Source organism: Elgaria multicarinata, chromosome 3, assembly GCF_023053635.1.
Source record: "Elgaria multicarinata webbii isolate HBS135686 ecotype San Diego chromosome 3, rElgMul1.1.pri, whole genome shotgun sequence".
Lineage (NCBI taxonomy): Eukaryota > Metazoa > Chordata > Lepidosauria > Squamata > Anguidae > Elgaria > Elgaria multicarinata.
The window spans coordinates 132,746,054-132,767,362 of NC_086173.1; the positions used below are offsets into that span (position 1 = coordinate 132,746,054).

Below are 21,309 nucleotides of genomic sequence, written 5' to 3' on the forward strand. Positions count from 1 at the left end.
TCTAACCTGCGATTTTAACTTACTATAGATAACACTTTTATGCTATTTACATTCAAACTATATGTCTGTTTTGCTACACTTACAGTGAAATCTTATACAATACCACTCAGAAAAGAGTTAAATGTAACTATACTCACTCTTAGGTTAAGGGAATGTAAGACTTTAATGTTAATGTATAGGATTGCAGCTGGAGGAGCAGTCAGATTGACTCTGAAGAATCTTATGACCTCTCAGACACTGTGGCATTCGTAAGATTCTTCAGAGTCCCCCCTCCAAGCTCGGAGATAGGACTCTGACCTCAGAAGGGGGAGTCAGAGATTGGCACACCCCACCCCCTCGCAGCCAGCATGGAAAGAACTGTGTGGCTGCTTTCCGTCACTAGAAAAGCAACCTTGGAGAAGGAGGAAACAGAACATTACGGGGGGGAGGAGACTGCAGAGGCCAAGATATGAACTATCCCGAGGCTCCCCAGCCTCCTTCCCCCTCCCCAGCCCAATGCACCCCAGATAGACAGGCAAAAAAGCCTGTCTAGCAAACAAAACCCAGGGTTCCGCTCATTCTGCCCTGCATAGAATGATTGTAAGTCACCGAGTTCAGGGGCTTATGAACATTGAGGCCGCAATCGATAGGATTGCACCCTTAATGTATACAATGCCAAAATAGGTGTGATGTCAAAAATGTCTTAATGCATCTCCCATATCTTGTTTGTTGTTGGTAAAATATCAGCTGGGGGCGGTGAATTGATGTGGAAAGGGTTTTTAACCCTTTCTACCCATACTGACTCCCTGATGTAAATCCCTCCAAGAGCTGTTATTAGCCTCAGCGAAGGAAATGTAGTAAATGTAAAGGCATGAACATTGTGCCTTGTCATATCTTCTCCTTTAGTTCTCTATTTTCCAGGTTTCCCTGAGAAGAAAATATGGTTCTAAAACTGCTTGAAGTCTGAAAATTTAATACGCTTATCTGGTCAAGATAATAATTTAGTAGTTGTGAGACTTGAATGCCAATCTTTACCGTGACTACATGAAAACATTCACTGGACCCTAAAGTGACCAGATGTGAAGGAGGCCATTGCTCATCTACCTTTATCTTTAATACTTATATGGAAGCAGGAACTTTGGCAGGTGCAGTTTGTTAGACTGGGCTGAGAAAAGCTGAACCACCTGAAATTCCCTGCTGTGGCATGAAAATCAGTAGTGGTTTTTTTCCCTAAAGGACATACTTGCAATGAAAATTGTGGGGTAGTTTCAGATTGTTAAAATCAGAAAGAATATTAGTAGTAGCTGTGAACTGTTAGTCTGAATAAGATAGATTGTTGCTGCTGTTGTTTAAAAAAATACTTAAGATTTAAGAACTAAATATTTCATGTATCTATTTGCTTCTGGGAGTTTTTTGTTTGTTTGTCTTTTGAAACCCAGCCTGCACTGGTATGCGTAGGCTTATGTACGATAGCTTTTGCTTGAGACTTCATAGACTTATTTAATGACATAATAAATCTTTTTGCTGTGCATTCATGTGGTTGATTCTGCTTGTTGTACACATGGATCATGTGTAGTGCGTAGTAGATTCTGCTTAAGACTTCATGGACTTATTTAAAGACATAATCAATGTTTTGCTGTGCATTCATGGGTATAAGAAAAATTTAAAAAATATTTTCATATCTCTTAATTTTACTTAATCATTTCATAAAATACTTCAGAGTGTTCAAAGCAATCTAGACATACGTAATTACAATAATGCCATAAAGTAGGAGTGTATTATTAACCTTATATTGCAGGTGATGGCGTGGGGAGCAGGAGCTGATGTTGAAGACAGTTGCTTGTCTAAGGCCAACTGTTCTTGGAACCAGGGCCTTCCCAGCCTGCCGCCCACTTTCTTGATAATTGTTTATTTGTTGTTTCAACCGTCATGGTCATATCAACTTTACAAATGCATAGATAAGCACACAAAAACTTTACAATACAAAATACAAAAAAGATACTAAAAAGGTTTTGCCCACATTCTTAATTATAACAGCATGTCAGTTCATGGGTGGGGTGGGGGTGGGCATGTGAGCATTATTTTTAAACGAAGCCTGCTTCTTTTTCTGTTTTCGTAGCTGAATCTTGTATCTAGTGTCACACTTTCAAAGACTGCATCAGAGGCATCTCCGCAGAGCTTACCTCATACCCCCACCACCCCAACAGCACCCATCACTCCTGTTACCCAGGGACCTTCTGTCATCACTACTACCAGCATGCACAACGTTGGGCCTATCCGAAGGCGGTACTCTGACAAATACAACATGCCCATCTCTTCAGGTAACTAGATGGATGTACAGAAAGGCTCTTAGATTCTTCTCATTTCTGTATTGTTAATGAACGATGGGGCATGCCATGGTAATATGGACTGTTATACTTTATTTAGCAGATCTTGCACAGAACCAAGAATTCTACAAGAATGCAGAAGTTAGGCCGCCCTTTACATATGCATCCTTAATTAGACAGGTAAGTGAGACCATACTGAATAGGCTATTTGGATTCACAGCTGTATGTATATATGATGCTATAGACAGAACCGATTAAAAGCCCGTTAGCATGCAAGAATGCTGAAGCCTTTGCTATAAGGATTTTCCCCCTGCAAGTGCAATACATATACCATAATTGCTTTTGATTAAGTATTACAATACGATGTGATTATTAGGAAATTCATTTCACACAACAGTGAAAATGAGCCTGTTTAAAGATGGCAAGTCAATTATCACAAGCTACAATAATCTCTGATCCCTAGAATTAATCTGAGCTCAAAATAATTACTAAGCTTTAATCAGCTAGTGAAATGTTTTGCATTTCTCTTTGATTCTGCTTTATGAATGACTAATAAATTAATATTTCTGTAAGGAAACAGAAATAAAACTCAAAACAATTAGATAATTCCATTTTGAATTCTGCCATTGAGCTATTAAATACAACCATTAATCTTAGATCATAGTGCGAAGCCTTCTTTTGGATTTTGTGCTCGGAGTCGCATTTTGTTTTATTTATTCAAACAAATGTGCATGTGTGTTTTCAGCTCACTTGGTCTTAGATCACTGTTGCATTTTAATTGCTTTACAGGCCATTCTTGAATCTCCAGAAAAGCAGCTAACACTAAATGAAATCTACAACTGGTTCACACGAATGTTTGCCTACTTCAGACGCAATGCAGCAACGTGGAAGGTATGCCCTATTGCCATGGATGCCTCTCGCTTTACTGTTTGACATGTGCAGAACAGACAGCGCTGCGAACATAACCAATTGTAGCAGTGCGTGGACTTTGAAATTTAGATCAGTTGTTTTGACACACACAGGGTGTCTCTTATCTGCACAAACAACTTGGTGGTTGGCAAAAAAAATATCTACCTTTGAAATACTGCTAATTTGAATACCCATTACTGTTTTTTCCCTCCACATTTTGAGATTAAACTACCACTCTGCCTGTGTAGTTGCTTTTAGCACTGAAGTATTTCAGCTGCTAAGATACAGGGGGAAAGGATAAAGAAGAAGCTTTATCAGATGTGGCTTTATGTACACATTCTTTTAGCTGGAAACCGCACACCCCTTTTCCAAGGATTCATAGAAAAGTAGCTTTTCAGCCAGCTGATACACCTGCCTTAAATTAACATGCCAACATCTCAAAACATTCACTAGTGTATTATGAAACACAATACAGGTTAATTGGGCACAGCAGTAAAGACGCAAGCCAATAAAAATATTAAATCTAGCAATTTAACAAAATACCCCTGGTGTGTTAAATTTCAATAGTTTGGCTCTGTTTAGTTAATTTCTGTATGTGTTTAAATTCTCTTAGAATACCCCTTTCTTTTAAAATGGCTGCAGTCCAAAATGGCACACGTGGCACATGAATATTTTTGCAGAGTTCCCTCTAAGATGCTTCCCTCTGTTTAAAACCCCTAACTGCTATTTATCGTTCCCTGAGTTCAAAACATGGTTTGAGGACTTGGGACGGCAGCTTTTTAAGAGGAAAATGTCACTGTTGCATGCTTGTTATTTTCACGTGATAACACCTTTATGCTCTCATGCCAAGCCCCAAACTACTTTTGAACTGTGAAACAGGAGCAGGAGAGTTAAAAAACAACAACATTTGGAGACTCTATTCTGAAAGCAAAACTCCACAAAATTACCATGCGTATGCTCCTTTGGATCACATCTAGAGACTTCATAGCCAATGAAGCTTCTGTTCAATAAGTTAGATAAGCAACTTGGACCACACTAGAAAGTCTGTATGGGGTGGAGACTATAGGTTAATATCCAATGGGGGCCTTATGTTAGCACCCCAGGTCTGCCAGCAGCACTCATGCAGCTGCCCCCTCCCAGTAGTGGTGCATGCTCAGCCCCTACTGCAGGAGGGTGGGGTATCGCACTTCTGGGGAAATTTTGCTGAAATGAGCAAAAATGCTCGTTTTTGAAAAGGCTGCTATCTGCCCCTTCCAGAAATGAACATTTCTTCTTGTTTTGGTGATTGCACCTGTAAGAGTGATATCGCACCTGCAGTAGGGGCCGAGTGCATAGTGGCATGGACACCCACATGCGCACCACCACTGATGGGCCTGGGTCTCCAGTGTAAGGACCCCGTTTGTATACTACCCACAGTGTTGTGTTTGGGCATGGAAAAAAAAAGGATCAAATTCACACTTGAGTGTCTGTTTTTTTGTTAGTTTGTTACTGCATTTATATCCCACATTTTTTCCTCTTGCAAGGAACCCAGTAGATGTTTTGCTTGTTTGCAATATTTATAAGCCACTTTTGAATTTAAAATTTCCCAAGATGGCATAGAATATCAAAACAACATGTTACAATCTAATAATAACAATAACAACAACAACGCCAAGAAGTTCACTGGATGGCCTCATGGAGGCTAAAATGCCACTCTTACTTTTACCTTTTTGCTAAGCTCAGCTAGATCTGATCAACATTCATTGCATCATTCACTCATTTTGATTAACTTGGTGGGGCAGGGGAGTGGGATTGGAAAGGTTTCAGCTCCACATGCATTGAGCAGAATCCATGCTACTCTTGCTTCGTGGAATAGATCCAGTTGCCTGCCACATTCTCAACGCCCCTCCTGCAAGTGCTGCTCTGTGCACAGTGCTCCTGCTGTTGACATACACAGCACCCAGTCAGCAGTCTTCCCCTGAGTGAAGAGTTGTAGTCGTGAGTAGGACATGTGCACATAAAATCAAGTTGAAAGGCTTGACTGGATTTAGCCCCAGGTGTTTATACATCTAAGCCCCACTCATGCAGGGAATTCCAGTTACATGACTGCCAATACTGATATAATTACGCATTCAAATTTTTACATATGCTGAAGTTATAGAGTTAAGCACTTGAGGAGAAAGTTGCTCAGAACTTGATGCCATAGTTATCACAGAGCCTGGGGGCGGGGATGTCCAGTGCCCTGTCTGGTCATGCTTCCTGGGATCAGTTTCAGTTGTTACAGCCTGATAATGTGGACAAGACGCTTGGTTCAGTCCATCCCACATGTAAATTTGGCCCTTGCCCATCTTGGCTAATGCGATCCAGAAGAGGTGGATGGATTGGGTGGGTCCAGGGGGTGGTAATTGCCTCACTTTTTCAGGGGGTGGTGCCTGCTGCCTTGAAAGAGGCTGTAGTGCACCCTCTCCTGAAGAGGACCTCCCTGGACCCAGAGGTATGTGAGAACTACTGCCCTATCACTAATATCCCCCTTTCAGGCAAGGTGCTGGAGCATGTGGTGGCTGGGCAGCTTCAGATGTTCTTGGAGGAAACTGATTATCTGGACCCTTTTCAGTCTTGTTTCAGGCCAGGGCATGGCACTGAAACAGCCTTCACTGCTCTAACTGATGTTCTACTCCGGGTGAAAGACAAGAGGAGTGCTACCCTGATAATCTTCCTGGATCTCTCAGCAGATTTTGATACCATTGATGGTGGTATCTTACTGGATCGGCTCTGCGAGATGGGAGTAGGAGGCACTGTGTTACAGTGGTTCAGCTCCTACTTGCAGGGCCAATTCCAGAGAGTGGTATTGAGGGATTCCTGTTCCACCCCATGGCTATTAAGCTGTGGGGTGCCACAGGGTTCTATTCTATCCCCCATGCTGTTCAACATCTATATGAAGCTGCTGGGTGAAGTCATTGGGGGTTGTGTGTCATCAGTATGCTGATGACACTCAGCTCTACTTCTCCTTGTCATTGGAGTCAGCTGGGGCGGTGAAGGTGCTGGACCAGTGCCTGGAGGCTGTAATGGGCTGGATGAGGGCTGACAAACTGAAGCTGAATCCTGATAAGTGGGAGCAGTGTGGATTTGGTGGTTCCCATGTCCAGGAATTGGGTAAGCAACCTGTCCTGGATGGGGTTGCACTCCCTCTGAATGAACAGGTGCATAGCTTGGGAGTACTCCTAGATCCATCCTTGTCACTGGAGTCCCAGGTGGACTCCATGGCCTGGAGTACTTGGGGCCAGCTTTGGATGATCCACCAGCTATGGCCTTTCCTGGACCGGGATAACCTAGCCACAGTAGTACACGCCTGCTGACAAGTACATCTCATAGAGACCGTATAACACTGGTCTTAAAGGAATTGCACTGGCTGCCTATACACTTCCAGTCAGAATTCAAGGTGTTTGTAATGACATTTAAAGCCGAAATGCCTTGGGATCTCAATACTTGAGGAGCCCCTCTCCCTATATTTGCCTGCCGTGAGATCTGTTGGAGGAGCCCTCCTCTGCATCCCACCAACGTGAGATATACCCTATGGTGAGACGTGGCAGAGGGCTATCTCTGCTGTGGCACCCCGACTGTGGAATGCCCTCCCCTTGTAGGCCCGACTGGCACCAGCACTGGCTTCATTTCGGCACCAAGTTAAGACATGGATTTTTAACAAAGCCTTTGATGGCTAAATTCACCAAGCCTGTACATAGTTTTAATTGTTTTAATTGATTTTACTGTTTTAAATTCTATACTAGTTTTAACTTATTAATTGTTTAATTTATTTTTAGCTGTGTATATTTATTGTTTTATATTGTTTGTATGATTTTACCTGTATGCCGTCCTGAGATCCTTGTGATATAGGGCAGGATACAAATGTTTTAATAAATAAATAATAAATATATAATTTCTGTCAACTGTCCAGAGAGCTCCAGCTATTGGGCAGGATAAAATTGAAATTAATTAATTAGAGTAGAAATGGAGGTAAGGGAATGGATCCCAAGCTAAAAACATGGATTTTCGTGTGCCTTGCATAATTAGCAGAAGTTATTCCCTCACTTTGTAGTTCCTCACCAATTTCCACATATGTGGTCACAGGATTCTTAATGATTTATTAACTTTCTTTCTGCCAAAATAAAAATAAAAATACATATACATCTGCAATACATTGGACTGTCTGTTTAGCCTCTTCTGAGGGAATGGATGTGTTACAAGGGTGAGGAAATTAGTTACGCTGAGAAATTGCAGTATCAAAGGATTCTTGGAATCCCCTCCCCCATGTAGCTCAGACCTCCCTCTGCTGTTTAATTAATATGATAAATGTGTTATGCCTAACCTTGGTTTGTGCAGTGATTTTAGACAGTCATGATTAGAATGCCTTTCACTATATACTCCTGATAGCATGAATAAGGAGCTTAGTCTTTTGGTTATTTAAACACCTGTCCATATGTTTCTCTGGCATCATGCCTGTAAACTAGTCTCCCTATTGACTGTTGGTAGGTGCTACTTGCTGACCTACACATTCCTGGTCTGCTCCTTTTCTATTGGTTGCCAGTTGACTTTAAGGCATAGTACACCTTAGGAAAGCTTTATTACAAACCTGACTACAGTCAACATAGGGAGATGGTCCTCTTGGTTGATGGGGTGAAGTAGCTTGAATGCACAGCAGAAGAGTACCCCACTTAACTTCCTGGAGGCTGAGAGGGATAATGATAAGGGTGAAACAGTAGTACAGGTTGAAGGGCACAGTGGGGTTTATTCCTGTTCAATAAAAAGTAGTGAACTCCTATGGTATAAAAAGTACCATAATGAAGTATTTTGCTGAAATTCTGTCTACTATACAAGTATACTACTATTGTAAGTGTCAACTCAGCTTAGCCAGTAATCTCTTACAAGGGGCAGTTTTCATATTGGAGCATATGGTGAAAGACATGAATATTAAGAGTTATGTCAGACCTATGTCTGATATATTTCTACTCTGAAATGTGTTGCCATGAACATAATGTATGGAATTACCTGACTAATATTTTCTTGAATTTGGGGCAGGACATAAAAATAATAATAAGCAAACTCAAAACTCTCGATGGTTGCACACAGCTATTTTTCATTTTCTTTGTAGTTTTCCTTCCTTCTTTCAGGAGAGGATACATTTTACACAAAGGGTACCTTTTGCTTCACAAATGTTTTAGCCCTGTTGTTCTGTGACTGGTTCAATATGAGCCAGTAGGTGACACACATATGTAAAATTTGGGTGATGTTTTTTTTTAATTGTTGCTGAGATTTAACTTCTTTTTTTAAAGCCTTGATTCCTAATCAAGGAATCTTGAGATGGTTTCCATGGTATTTCTTTTGCAAATTGTAAACATGTTATAGTCCAGTGTGGAGGGCGGGTGAGGGCCAGGGGACTTGCCGGCTGACAATGCTGCTGTTCATGGACAATGCTAAGTCTCTTTTTCTCATGGAAAGTTTTTTTTTCCAATGTTTTCTCTCTTATACTTGCTGCAGAATGCAGTGCGTCATAATCTTAGTCTTCACAAGTGTTTTGTGCGAGTAGAAAACGTTAAAGGGGCAGTATGGACAGTGGATGAAATAGAGTTCCAAAAACGAAGGCCACAAAAGATCAGTGGGTATGTCCACCATGTTTGAACTTTTTAGCCTAGCTTGGATCATGCTTACAGTTTTAACATAGAGGCTTTGGCTGCTAGATGGTGTTATAGATCACTCCCAGGTAGTTTCACCTTGTTTCAGTCAAGGGGAAACAACAGAAAGCATTTCATCACTACCGTTTGTATGCCCACCGGTCCCCTTCGCCCTTGCTTGCTTGGTGTTTGTTTTGCATCACATGCTAGTAGCTTGTAGGTGGCAATGCATATTAACCCTCACAATCCATTTGCTTATGCTTATTGCATTTTATTTTCTTTTTCCTTTTCCCTGTATTTGATGTCTGTTCTATTCCCCAATCCCGTGTCCCTTTGTTTCCACTTCATCTCGTTTGCTGCTGATCTTATCCCAGGGTGCTATTCGCACCAACCTATCCCTGCATAAGTGCTTTATCAGAGTAGAGGATGAGTTTGGGTCCTTTTGGACTGTTGATGATGAAGAGTTTAAACGTGGCCGTCATATTCAACGAGGCCGTCCTCGAAAATTCTGCCCTGATGAAAACTTTGGCGAGCTTGTTACACAGTAAGAGCTTTTACTTGCTTTGTGTGTGAGTGTGTGTGTGTGTGCGCGCGTGTGCTAATTTCCCCTCCAGTTTTTGTTTTCTGTTGCTTTTGCTTTGCATGATTTATCCATCTCATGTAGACCCGCATTTCACAAAATAGTGGCATTGCCTTTGCTGCAAAAAATAAATCCCGCCTGCTTCTAAATGTCATGGTTGTACATGCATTGCACTGCTTCTTGCAAATGCCTATGCTAACACCTTCTGACATGTTTATGGTGATATTTTCTTACAATGCAGGCAGGCTTATGTGTGAGTTATCATGCTGTTGTTAGGTAACGTTGTATAACCAATGGTGTTAGGCTGATTTCATATTGATAACGTTGTACTTGTTCCCCTGTATGCTCTCAGTACAATTTATATTGCTACAATTAAGAAATTTAAATATTCAGCATTTAAAATCAATGCTCAAAGAGGATTGCTGTGATAGCCCTGAAATGTGCAGAGTGCAGAGAATCTTTTAAAAATTACTGCTGGGTGTCTAAAATTTGATATTTTTATGCCAGGACTTCTTAAAAATGCAGGGGCAAAGCCATAATTTCAATTGAGAAGAAAGTGGCCTCCCCCCCCCCAAATTAAGGCCTTTTATAACAATTTCCCTTAATTTTAAACATCCCAAAATGATATAGAATGTTTTTGGTTCTTATCAATGATTTAGGGGCAGCCTTCCCCAACCTGGCATTCTCTAGATGTGTTGGACTACAACTCCCAGTATGCCCTGATCAGCTGTAGTGGGAGTTGTAGTCCAACACATTTAGAGGGCATCAGGTTGGGGGACACGGATTTAGGGCAAGCATTGTTTTGAGTGGTTTCAGAGTGGTTGTCTTCAGGTGCAATCCACCTCTTGCTGCTACTGAGCATCTTTTCCTTCATTTCAGTAAGGTTTACCCTTTAAAAGTATGGAGGATTCCCAGCAGTAGGATCTTATGGCCAGCAGACTTGGGTGACAATCCTTAATACACTTACTATGCAGTAAGCCCCATTAGATATAATGGAACTTACTTCTGAGTAAAAACATGCATAGGTTTGTGTTGTAAGTTAGTTCCCATTGAAATCAATGTGAAAAGTCTTGACAAGTCATTTCAATGGGATCCGACATTTGGCCCATTCTGGGTTTTTTAGAGCATTTGTGTGTTTTTAAGTGCCTCACAATTAATAAACGTTATTATTATTATTACTCAACTATTACTACTGCTGCTGTTACATCATCATCATTTAGGGCACAATCCTATGCATGTTCAAGCAGAAAAAAAATCCTACGACTCCCAGCATTCCCCAGCCAGCATGGGGATCAGACCATCTCCTTTTCTCAGCTATTCAAGATCAGGGAAATTAATTAATAAATCAAAGAGAAATTGGGGAAGCAGAAGCACAAGTAAATATTATTTCTGGTTTCTCAATCACTCATTTGGATATGGGAAAATCCTCCTTTCTAATTTGGAATTGTTCGCTTGGAAACCATTCCACTAGACAGTGATTCCCAGATTTATTTGTTGGGGCACTCTGGGACACCACAAGAGAAATAAATAAATTAAATAACTAAAGAGAGGAAAAGAAATCCAGCAAGAAAACATTGAACTAAGATGTTCTTTAGACATTCTCCCAGCCTCCCATCTATGAGTAGCTTGGTGAACATTTAAGTCAGGGATGGGCAGAAGATAGATCTCCAGATGTTTTGGACTTCAACTCACAGAAGCCCTTTGCCCATCAATGAAGTCCAGAACATCTGGAGATCTACCTACTGCTCATCCCTGATTCCATGTGGGTTGCGCTTGACTTTTCCATAGTATAAGAAAAGGAGTCCTGTTTCTGTGAAAAACACTTATGTGATCAGCCCCTGCCCACACGATTGGCTTGTTTAAATATTCTCACAGACACACAGGAGCTTCACACAGGTAAGTAGCTCAGAGCACCTACAAAGGGCACCTAGGATTCCAAGACCCAAGGCTATGACTGCTTGTTAGAACTGCCATACACTGGGAAAGGGTTCCATGTTCAGTGAAGGCGAGGACAGTCAAAAGGAGCTATGTAATAAATAGATTGGGGTGGGGTAGGGATGGGGGCATAACATGCATATTACATTGTTTTTCATGTGGAAGAAAACCTGACCTCCTTCAAGCGCACAAGTTGGCTGCATTTAACTTTACTCTTTTTTTATATGTTTTCCTTGCGCAGAAACCCTTCACTTATTAAAAACATGCAGACCAGCCACACCTACTGCTCACCTCTCAATGCTGCTTTACAGGTAAGATTAATGAGTGTGGCCAATATGCCACATAGGCGTGTGTGCCTTTCCTACTCGTTTCAAAATATATTAGCCTTGCTCTAATTAGATATTAAATTTTAATTCCGTTAAACTTTTTTCTTAAGTGCATAAAGCATCATGGTCCCTGGAGGCAAACACATATCAGGCTGTTTCAGCATTAGCTAGATGCTTAGCATTTTGAATATTGTGGCAAAAAAATTAAAAGTTCACTTATTAATATTTATCAGCAGTATCATAATTTCCATCCTCTTATTTCAGAATTTCACTTGAGGCAAAAATACCACAAGTGTAATTACTCTAGCACAGCTATTAATGTGCTGAATGATAGGATACTGTGTCACATGACCTTCTATTGTTCGTCGGTTTAAAGGGAAAGCAGATCTCTACACACACACACTTTTTTTTTTTGAGGGTCTTTCAGATGCATGTTTTTCTGTTGTTAAATAGCTAAGGCTTACATCAAAATGGGAAAAAAGAGATGTCAGTTTAGTTCTGCTGATAAAAAGATTTTTAAGGACATATAGATATTCTATAAAGTGAGTAAGCATGTGTGTATGTATGTATATATAAACAAGCCTCCAGTTTATAAGCATGTGAAATTATAAAATAATTTAGTTCTGTGTTCAAATTTTTTATAAAACATTTAGGCTGACTAATTTCTCTCATATGTTTAGTGTAGAATGTGATGTTAACTACTAAATATTCATCTTGTTGTCAATGTTAGGTATGTTTAACCCATGAATTATTGTGGCTTTGTGATAGCATGCACACACTTCTCCCCACATGCTCACCACTTCCACTTTTCATCTGGTTTCATAACGAACCCAGGAATGTCCTGTTGCTTGATGTGTTGCCCAAAATCGGAACTCTGGATTGTTGAGGGTCAAACAACCCAGAGTTCTGAGTTCAGACGTCTTATCAAACAACCCAGGAATGCTGTCCATTCTTGGGTTACTTACAAAAACTGATGTGAGGTGGTGAGCGCATAGAAAGCAGTGTGCTCACTCACTCTGGCATGGCCCTGACTAACTATGGGTTATTTAATCCATACTTAGTTAATCCATAGTCATTATGTGTGAACTAGACCATATAGAACAACATCTACCATGTAGTGTAGTCAACAGGGTAATTTCCACTGATTATAACTGGAGTGGATTGTGTACCCACACTCATACGTGTGTGCATACATACACACAGTTTATTAGTAATTCTTCTTAAGATACTTTACTTGGCCAGTATGCAAAAGATGTAACTGGCAACTGTACACAGTGCCTGTACACCCGATTGAAATCCTGGGTGTAGGATTGCAACCTAAATGAATTGTTTATACCATAATATTCCAGAATGGTGTACTGGACTTTTCAGTTTTACTTTAAAACCAAAGAAGCAGATTGATTAAGAAGGAAGTAACAGCCTACATTACCCCTAATTACTTCAGTTTATGTAGTAACTTCTGAAAAGCAAATGAAAGCATGTGTAAATGAAGCAACTGTAAATACCATTCATTAGGATCTGATTTTCCCTTGAGTCTTGTGAAGTGCATTTTTTAAAGACATGCTCCGTCTGTGGAATAGTATTAAGATTACAAGCACATTTTGCATTCATGAAGCTGAAAGGCAAAAATGAAGTGATCCGGCATTCCTTCAGCTTCTGTTAGCTATGTGACTAATTTCAATTAATATGCTTATCATACTGAACAGTTCGTGTTTCAGTTCTAAAACATGTGTTGTTGTCGTCATTCCCCCCCCATATTATGTGATAACGTAACAGCAATTTTTGTTCCCTTGTACTGCCATCACTTTTAAAAAAATACCCCCACACAACAGGAAGTAGTAGGTCTTTCAAATCAATTTCAGTATACCAAGTGGAGTCAAATGATAATCCAGATTGGCTGTATATTCTACTCAATAAAGACTTTCTAAATACGTCATTTTAGGTTTTGCTAATTAAATCTTAAGAGGAGCAAAACCCACAAAAAGTCTACACTCTTTGCCCGATTATCTCTCCCTTTCAGATTGAAGATGAGAAAAATGAACCACATATATAAACTGGACTCAATTTGAAATGGGGTTCTAGTTTAGAATCCTAGTTTAGAATCTGTGGCACTTAGGCAGGCCTGAGCTTCCTTTAGCAATTAAACATTATGGAAAACCATTCAAAATCCTTTTCCTTCTGTGCAAAAAAGTTCTTGCTTTTTTGCACAGAAGAAAAACATCATATAGCAATAAACAACTTATAGCAAAATAGGCAGCAACTGCTTGATAGGCATATTTTAGGAAATTACCATTTATTAGCTAGTGTGCTCACATCTTACTGGATGTGGTCATATCCATTACAACCCGTTTTGGCATGCCTGATCACTAATTAAGCGTCATTGGTGGGTTTTCCAGGACACGGCAACTTCTTCTACCGCTGTCATCAACTGTTCTGTTCTCTTGTCGTCCGTGGCCTTTGTTTGATGAGATATCTCCAGATTCCTTTTACTTCTTGTCTTATAGGTGCAGTTATTAATGTGACTATCTTCTGTAGTAGTTTCCAAAAGCATAATATCTGTGTTTGCAATCCTCTTATTGTCTGCTGGTTCCGTAAACTCTTTTAGCAGGCAGCACTTCTACTAGTGATTACTTCTCTGAGGTTAGACAGAGGTGAAACAACCGTCAGATGTAGTGATATATGCTCAACATGGTAGAACACAAAGTGAAGCAATGTGAATGAATGAAGATTTCCAATAGTCCTGTCCTCCTTTGATTAACTCTGTGTTGCCCATGTTCTGTTTAGCCTCCTCTCCTGAAGCACAAAATGTTTCCAATGGCTGACAGCAGTCTAGTTAATACAGTCATAATTTTCAAATGTTTGTTATCTTATGGGTCTCTTACAGCTCCAAATTAACATTGCACTAGATGTAAAATGTAATTATTTCTTTCTGTCCAAAGACAGTTCTGTCCAAATGATTCAATCCAATGATTCATGCACATGCGGCATAGAAACGTAGTACTTGTAAGAAGCAGGTCCCCTTTCAGCAGCTCTTTCACCAAATATCCAAACTGCATTTTCAGCTTGAGGTATTTAACAAGCAGTTTGGGTGTTGGTGGGGAAGTTCTGAAAGAGAAACTCTTAGGGGTAAAATCCACTGTGCAGCATGCATCCTAGAATCACAGCCTTGGTGGTTTAAATAAATAAATAAATAAGAATGTCTATATTAACTTTACTGATCTGCATCTGAGAATGTTGCCTTATGAGGATCCCCTGTTGCTATCTATCTTGCTGCTTCTGTATAGAATTTGTCCATTTGCCCACCTGTGGTTTTGGAGGGAAAAAATAGCAGGTGCTTTTCCCTTTCTGGCTCTTCCTAAATAAATTACTTTACTGCAATTACAAGTTATCTCTGTGGTGGGAAGTGCGTGACTCATTATTTCACAAACTGCAGGAAGCACAAGTCGTGTGTTCCCCACTTCATCAAAATTATTTTTCTGCATCTTGAATAAAAAAAGATTAATATAATCCTCTTCGTTAGAGTAGCTTTTTGATTGCACTGGATAGAGATAGGGACTGTGCTTCAGGGAGGGCAGCTAGATAGAGTATAAAGGAATATGGTTCTTCAACCCCCCAGTGATGGCTGTGCTGAATCTGTATCCACAGGTTGCACTGCAGGAAGGGAAGACTCAAAATACCTCCATGTCTGGCACAGTTAAAGATGGGGAACTGACTTGCAAGCTGTTTTCCCCCTGTAGAAGTTTTGCATCACACAATCCACACTGTGGTTAGCTGGTAGTGGTGTTTTATTATTTTTAATTATAATTTCATCAGAAGGCCAACTTTTTCTTCAGATAGGTTGAGTAACAGAAGAACCAGGATCTTTGAAAGAAGCATCTCTCAGAAATTCATTCCCCCTGTATTAGGCTAATTTTGAGAAGGATCATGGTTTAAATGTCTGTAGCCTTCTCTTCTCTCGTTTGTTCACATTGCTTTGACAGTTTTGTTCCTCAAATCAGAAGCTACAAAGGAGCTTTCTTTAGCCCTTTCGAGATGGCACAGTATATGCCCTGGAAATGTACAATGGTTATCAAGTCTGAGTTTCTGTTGCAGGAGGGTCTCAGTTTCCTACTTGTACTTGCTGAACAAGTGCATCTGTTACCATTCATAATACTGCACAGAATGTGGCTGTACAAAGCATTACACAAAGCATTGTACAAAGTGTTGCAATATATATTGCTGCACCTCCGACATTCCCTTAGCCCTTTGAGAAAGCAATCCTGTGGTCCCTTGGAGAGCATCCCAGGGACCATAGGCTGCCTTGTAAAACCCCTTCAGGGTCAAGAGGTAAGTGTTCTGACCTCAGAAGGGGGAGTTGGAAATGCCATCTAGTCGCTGTCACAAGACAATTTGTGGTTAATAATTTCTGCAGACATTATAACAACCCCTTGAAGAAGGCCTAATAAAAAAGCAAGAGGCCAAAACGTGTCAGGCTTTTATACAATAAGGTTTTCTACAGCATCCTGAGACTTCTCCCTTTTTGTGTTCATCTTGGATGCTCACCCACCTTGCAACCCCAGAGTTGGAGTTCTGATGCCTGGTCTCTCCCTCTGCAGCCAATGTGGAGAGAATCACGCCAGCTGCTTCTCCAAGGTTGGAGAAGCGGCCTCAGAGCTTCAGGAAAGGGGGTGTTTTGGTGAACAGGGAGGGGAGGAGACTGGAGAGGCCAGATTAAGAGTTATTGTGAGCCTCCTCCAGCCTGCTTCTCCCCTCCTCCAAAGTGCCCAAAGTGCAAATTACAGGAGATAGGAGGACAAGAAAGTGAAGATCGGCTTCAGTTTGGCAGGGAATAAGAAACATGAAGGCCTCTGAGTTTGGGGGCTTCCAAGCAGGGAGGGTGCAATTAATAGGAGTGTGCCCTAAATCCCACAAAGAGGTAGTGAGCAGCAGCCAGCCAACTCCCTCTCTTGCAATACTACCTTACCTCCTCTTAGCTTTTTTGTTGTGTGTGCGCATAAGTCTGCCCCATCCAGAGCACATGTTTCTGTGATTTCTTTTTCTCTCTGATATGTACACACACTCACAGAAATCTCCCTACTAGATAGGGGCAAGATCTTCAGAAGGCAAGCTTGTCACGTTGCTCAGGCAGGCACTAGTCTGTCTCATAAACACCAACTACTCTCCACCTCTGTCCAGGGAATCTGGTCTAGAGGATAACCTATGGAGCTCAGACCCAGCAGGCCACAGACTTCTTGGGGTGTCTTGGGGCAGTCGCTTGCTTTCAGTCTTAGTTCCTTGAAGTTGTTAAATAGGAATAAAATTGCCTTGCCTTGCACAATTGTCATAGGGATGAATGAAATGAGGATTGTAAAGAACCTGGTAAAATAAATGTGCTATATAAAGAACAAACAAGTAGTTCATCTCAGTTATGCAAGTGCAAGAAAGTGATTTAGCAGTTCATTCCTTTTCTGCAAAGGACACCTACTTAGGTCAAACTCTGGCATTATTTTCCATGTGATTATCACCTGGTGGATATCTCATTTGAATGAGCTGGTATTTACCACTTAACAGAAGATTTCCAAACTAGAATTTTACTCTTATGTGGTGACAGATGAATATGAGGGTATTTAATCATATTCTGCACAGCTCAAAACTGGTATGTTTAAATCACTATGCGGCAACTTTATTATATATGAAAAGTAATGTGAGAATAAAGGAGGCAACAAAGCACTGCTGTTCTATTCCGAATTCATTGCCCCATTGGAGCTGAATGAAAACTGTGTCAAAGCAGATGTCACCAGTGAAAATATGAGCGTGGAAAATAACATTACCAGGATGTTACCTAAAATATTTTTCTCGTTCCATGTCATTCAGTTTTCATGAATGGAATACAAAAGAAATTATAAGAGGGTCTTCCTTGCACTAAGCCAATTTTTTTCTTGCATTAATCACAGAATCATAGAGTTGGAAGTGACCTCAGAGATCATCTAGTCCAACCACCTCTTCAGTGCAGTCTCTGTACTGTAGGGTGCCCCTCCAGGGAAGGAGAACCCTCCACCTCCTGAGGCAATCTATTCCACTGCTGAACAACTCTCACTGTTAGGAAGTTTCTCCTAACATTTAGGTGAAATCTGCATGCCTGCCACTTCTAACCACTGTTTCTAGTCCTGCCACCTGGAGTAACAGAGAACAAGTCTGCTCCATCTTCAGATACTTGGAGACTATTCCTCATAGGACTTGGTTTCCAGACCCCTCAAAGTCCTGGTTGCTCTGGATATGCTTCAACTTATCATGGTCCTTCTTAAAATGGGGCACTCAGAACTGGACATAGTGCTCCAAATGTGTCCTGACTAACACAGAATACAGTGTCACATGATTTGGACACTGTGTGCTTTCTTAGCTGCTTGATCACCCTGTTGGCTCATATTCAGCTTGTGATCCACTAAGACATCTAGGTCCTTTTCAAATGTACTGCTGCCAAGACAGATCTCCCCCATCCTATGCGTGTATATTTCATTTTGTGTGTACACCTAAATATAAGACTTTATATTCATCTCTGTTGAATTTCAGTGTTATTCATTCAGTCATTCATTTATTGTATTTTTTGCTCATGCAAGAAACCCAAGCATGGCTTACATGTTCCTCCTCCTCCTCCTCCTCCTCTCCATTTTATTCTCACAGCAAACCTCTGTGAGATAGGTTAGTCTGAGAGCCAGTCACTGGCCCAAAATCGCCCAGTGCGCCTCATGGCCAAGTGGGGATTAGAATTTACATCTCCCAAATCCCAGTCCAACACTGTAACCACAAAACCACCGGCTCTCTTTAAAGTATTAGATTCAGCCCATGGTTCCAGCCTGTCCAGAGCCCTGGAAATCTTGATCTGGTCTTCTATGGTGTTAGCTATCCATCCTAGCTTTATGTCACCTGCAAATCTGATAAGCAACCTCTCTATACCCTCACCCAGCATAGGGATTAGGACAAAGCCCTACAACACCCCATGTGAGACCTCCATCCAGGAGGATGCCAAGCCAATTAATTAGCTCTTGTTGAGTACTGTTGTTCAACCAGCTGTCGGTCCACCTAATCTGTAGTATTGTCCAACCCACATTTTACCGTCTTGTCAGCAAGGACATTAGCCCACATATTGATCCATCCCAAGTTGTCATGCCTGAACATTGGGATCCCATATTGTCTTGGGGATTGTACCACAGGACAGCAGCTCTGTGGATACATTTGAAGATGTGAAAGGGTTCATAGTGTGCCATGAATGGAGAACTGTGGTGAACAAAGTTCCATGCCAGAGGGACTTCAATGATGCATTGACCTGTATGTAAACCGCCCAAAGAGCTTCAGCTATTGGGTGGTATAAAAATGCAAGAAATAAAAATACAATTAAAAAAATTAAAATAGCTTAAGTCTTCATTGCGGAATAGAGTGTGTGTCAGGCTCAAAATCTGAAGGTCCAATATATGAGCCTTAAAGCAGTTAACACATAAAGGTGTTCTTGTCCTCTGATACTTGATTTTGTTCTGACTTTATACTGTTAGTTTTACCCTACCCAGTGCCTGTTTACCCTACCCAGTGCCTGTTTGCATTCTCTTCCCCTCCTTATCGCTTTACTAAGATTTTAATAGAATGTAAGCCTATGCGGCAGGGTCTTGCTATTTACTGTTTTACTCTGTACAGCACCATGTACATTGATGGTGCTATATAAATAAATAATAATAATAATAATAAACCACTCAGAGATCTTCAGCTATGGGGCGGCATATAAATGTAATAAAATAATATAACAACAGCAACAACAACAACAATAATAATAATAATCAGACCATGGCTCAGTGGCATCTCCATTTAAAAGGGATATTGGGTAGCAGAGCAGGTAAAGCCCTTTGCCTGGAAAGCTGCTGTCAGAGTGAAATGTACTGGGCTAGATAGACCAAAGGGCTGACTCAACGTAAGGCAGCTTCATATTTATTTATTTATTTATTTATTTATTACATTTCTATACCGCCCAATTGCTGGAGCTCTCTGGGTGGTTCACAAAAATTAAAAACATTCAAAGTATAAAACAACAGTATAAAACCATAATATAAAATACATATATGTCCATATAAACATATTAGCCAAAACCTTATGATAATGATAATACACCTAGCATCAACCTGCCAATCTCACCTGAAGAAGGATGCCTTTCTAGCCGCAAATATGTCAGTATTACCCTGAGTATAAAGGTTTCCCTGACCTTGTCCTCTGACACAAGGCAACAAATATAGCAATTGGACAGGTGAGGGGCAGGGGGAATCCTTCCTTACCCCTGATACAGACTGAGTGACATTTGTGCAGTAATCCTGGAGATTTGCTCCATGAGTCCAGAATAGGGATGGGTGATCAAGCAATGTTCATGTTCACCCAGATTCTTCAAACAACAGCTTGATGTTCTTCTCAACTCATTTACTGCAGTCATTTACGATCTCTGTTCAGTTTACATGAATGGGGAAATTGTACAACTCAAACAGGAAAATTGTGCCCAAAATGTGCATATTTTCTAAAGTGATGCAACCTCCCCCATAGACTAAAGTGTGAACTTGCACAACTTTAAAATTGCACAATTGAAAGCGGTTTTTTTTTAATTCATGCATTTTTGAATGTGCCCAAATGCTTGACAATTCACAATCATTTTCAGAGAATATGTTCTCCTGCTCACATTTGTGTTTAGGTTTGTAAATGGGGCTTGTTCAACTGTTTCGTGAGCACGAACGAGATTTCTGGTACATCCCTAGTCTGGAACACAGCTTTTATTTGTAGGGGTAGTTTTGCAGTGGTGAGAAAATCCTTCAGTCGAAGTGGTGAGTCACTGCATATTAATGGCTTGTCACATGAAGAGTGTCACCATGGGGAGCATTTCAAAGCAGCCTCCATGTGACAGCTATTTCATGTGCACTGGCCCTTAGAAGCCACCTTTTAAATCATTAAATAATCGTAATTAGTTTATCCAGTTCTGTTTTTGAACCCTTTAGGTCACTTATCCCTGCAACATGTTGGCTGATCTTCACATGGCAAGGTCTTATAAATGCTACAGGGATCAGTTGTCATGGGAAGGCCACTTTTGGTGGCATTGTAATGGCAACTATAACTTCTTCACTAAATCTTAAACCCATGCCTCTCTTGCTTAAGTCTTTGCACATTGTCTTCTTGCTCTCTGAGCAATTAATCACTGTACAAATATCAAAATAGGTGACGATGGTCTGTACCGTGAAAAGAAGATTTGGTGGCACATGCAGTCAATTTTGGCTTCCAATAGAATATGGCTATGTAAGGGCTAAATTAACTTTATACTCAATGCATAGTTTCATCCTGTGTTCATAGTGTGGGGTGATCAAGATCAGAACTGCTGTTTTGGGAGAGGGTTCTCTAAACAAAAATTCCCACCCCCAAAACGGTTGTTCGCATTAGGAGGGAAGCTGCCGTTGGTGCCAATCAACCCCACTCTATGGCTGTAATTTAAAGTTAAAATAAATAAATATGCACGGCTAAATTAAATATTTAATATAACATAGTTTGTCCTTTTATCATTTGAATGTTTAAGATTGCCTTTGGTGTATAGGCGAAGTTATTGTTATATGGAA

The 21,309-nt window shown here is 40.6% G+C and overlaps 1 protein-coding gene across 12 annotated transcripts in view; it reads left to right on the forward strand.

Moving 5' to 3' along the window:
• FOXP1 (forkhead box P1) overlaps positions 1 to 21,309 on the forward strand; it is a 630,188-nt gene that overhangs the window by 596,269 nt on the left and 12,610 nt on the right. For 11 of the 12 annotated variants that reach the window (XM_063122004.1, XM_063122006.1, XM_063122003.1 and 8 more), the window contains 5 exons: positions 2,099 to 2,300; positions 2,407 to 2,486; positions 3,096 to 3,197; positions 8,727 to 8,848; positions 11,617 to 11,686. In XM_063122004.1, coding sequence (XP_062978074.1) covers positions 2,099 to 2,300; positions 2,407 to 2,486; positions 3,096 to 3,197; positions 8,727 to 8,848; positions 11,617 to 11,686 — 576 coding nt within the window. The remainder of the gene's footprint in view (positions 1 to 2,098; positions 2,301 to 2,406; positions 2,487 to 3,095; positions 3,198 to 8,726; positions 8,849 to 11,616; positions 11,687 to 21,309) is intronic. The other variant, XM_063122009.1, reaches the window with a different exon arrangement.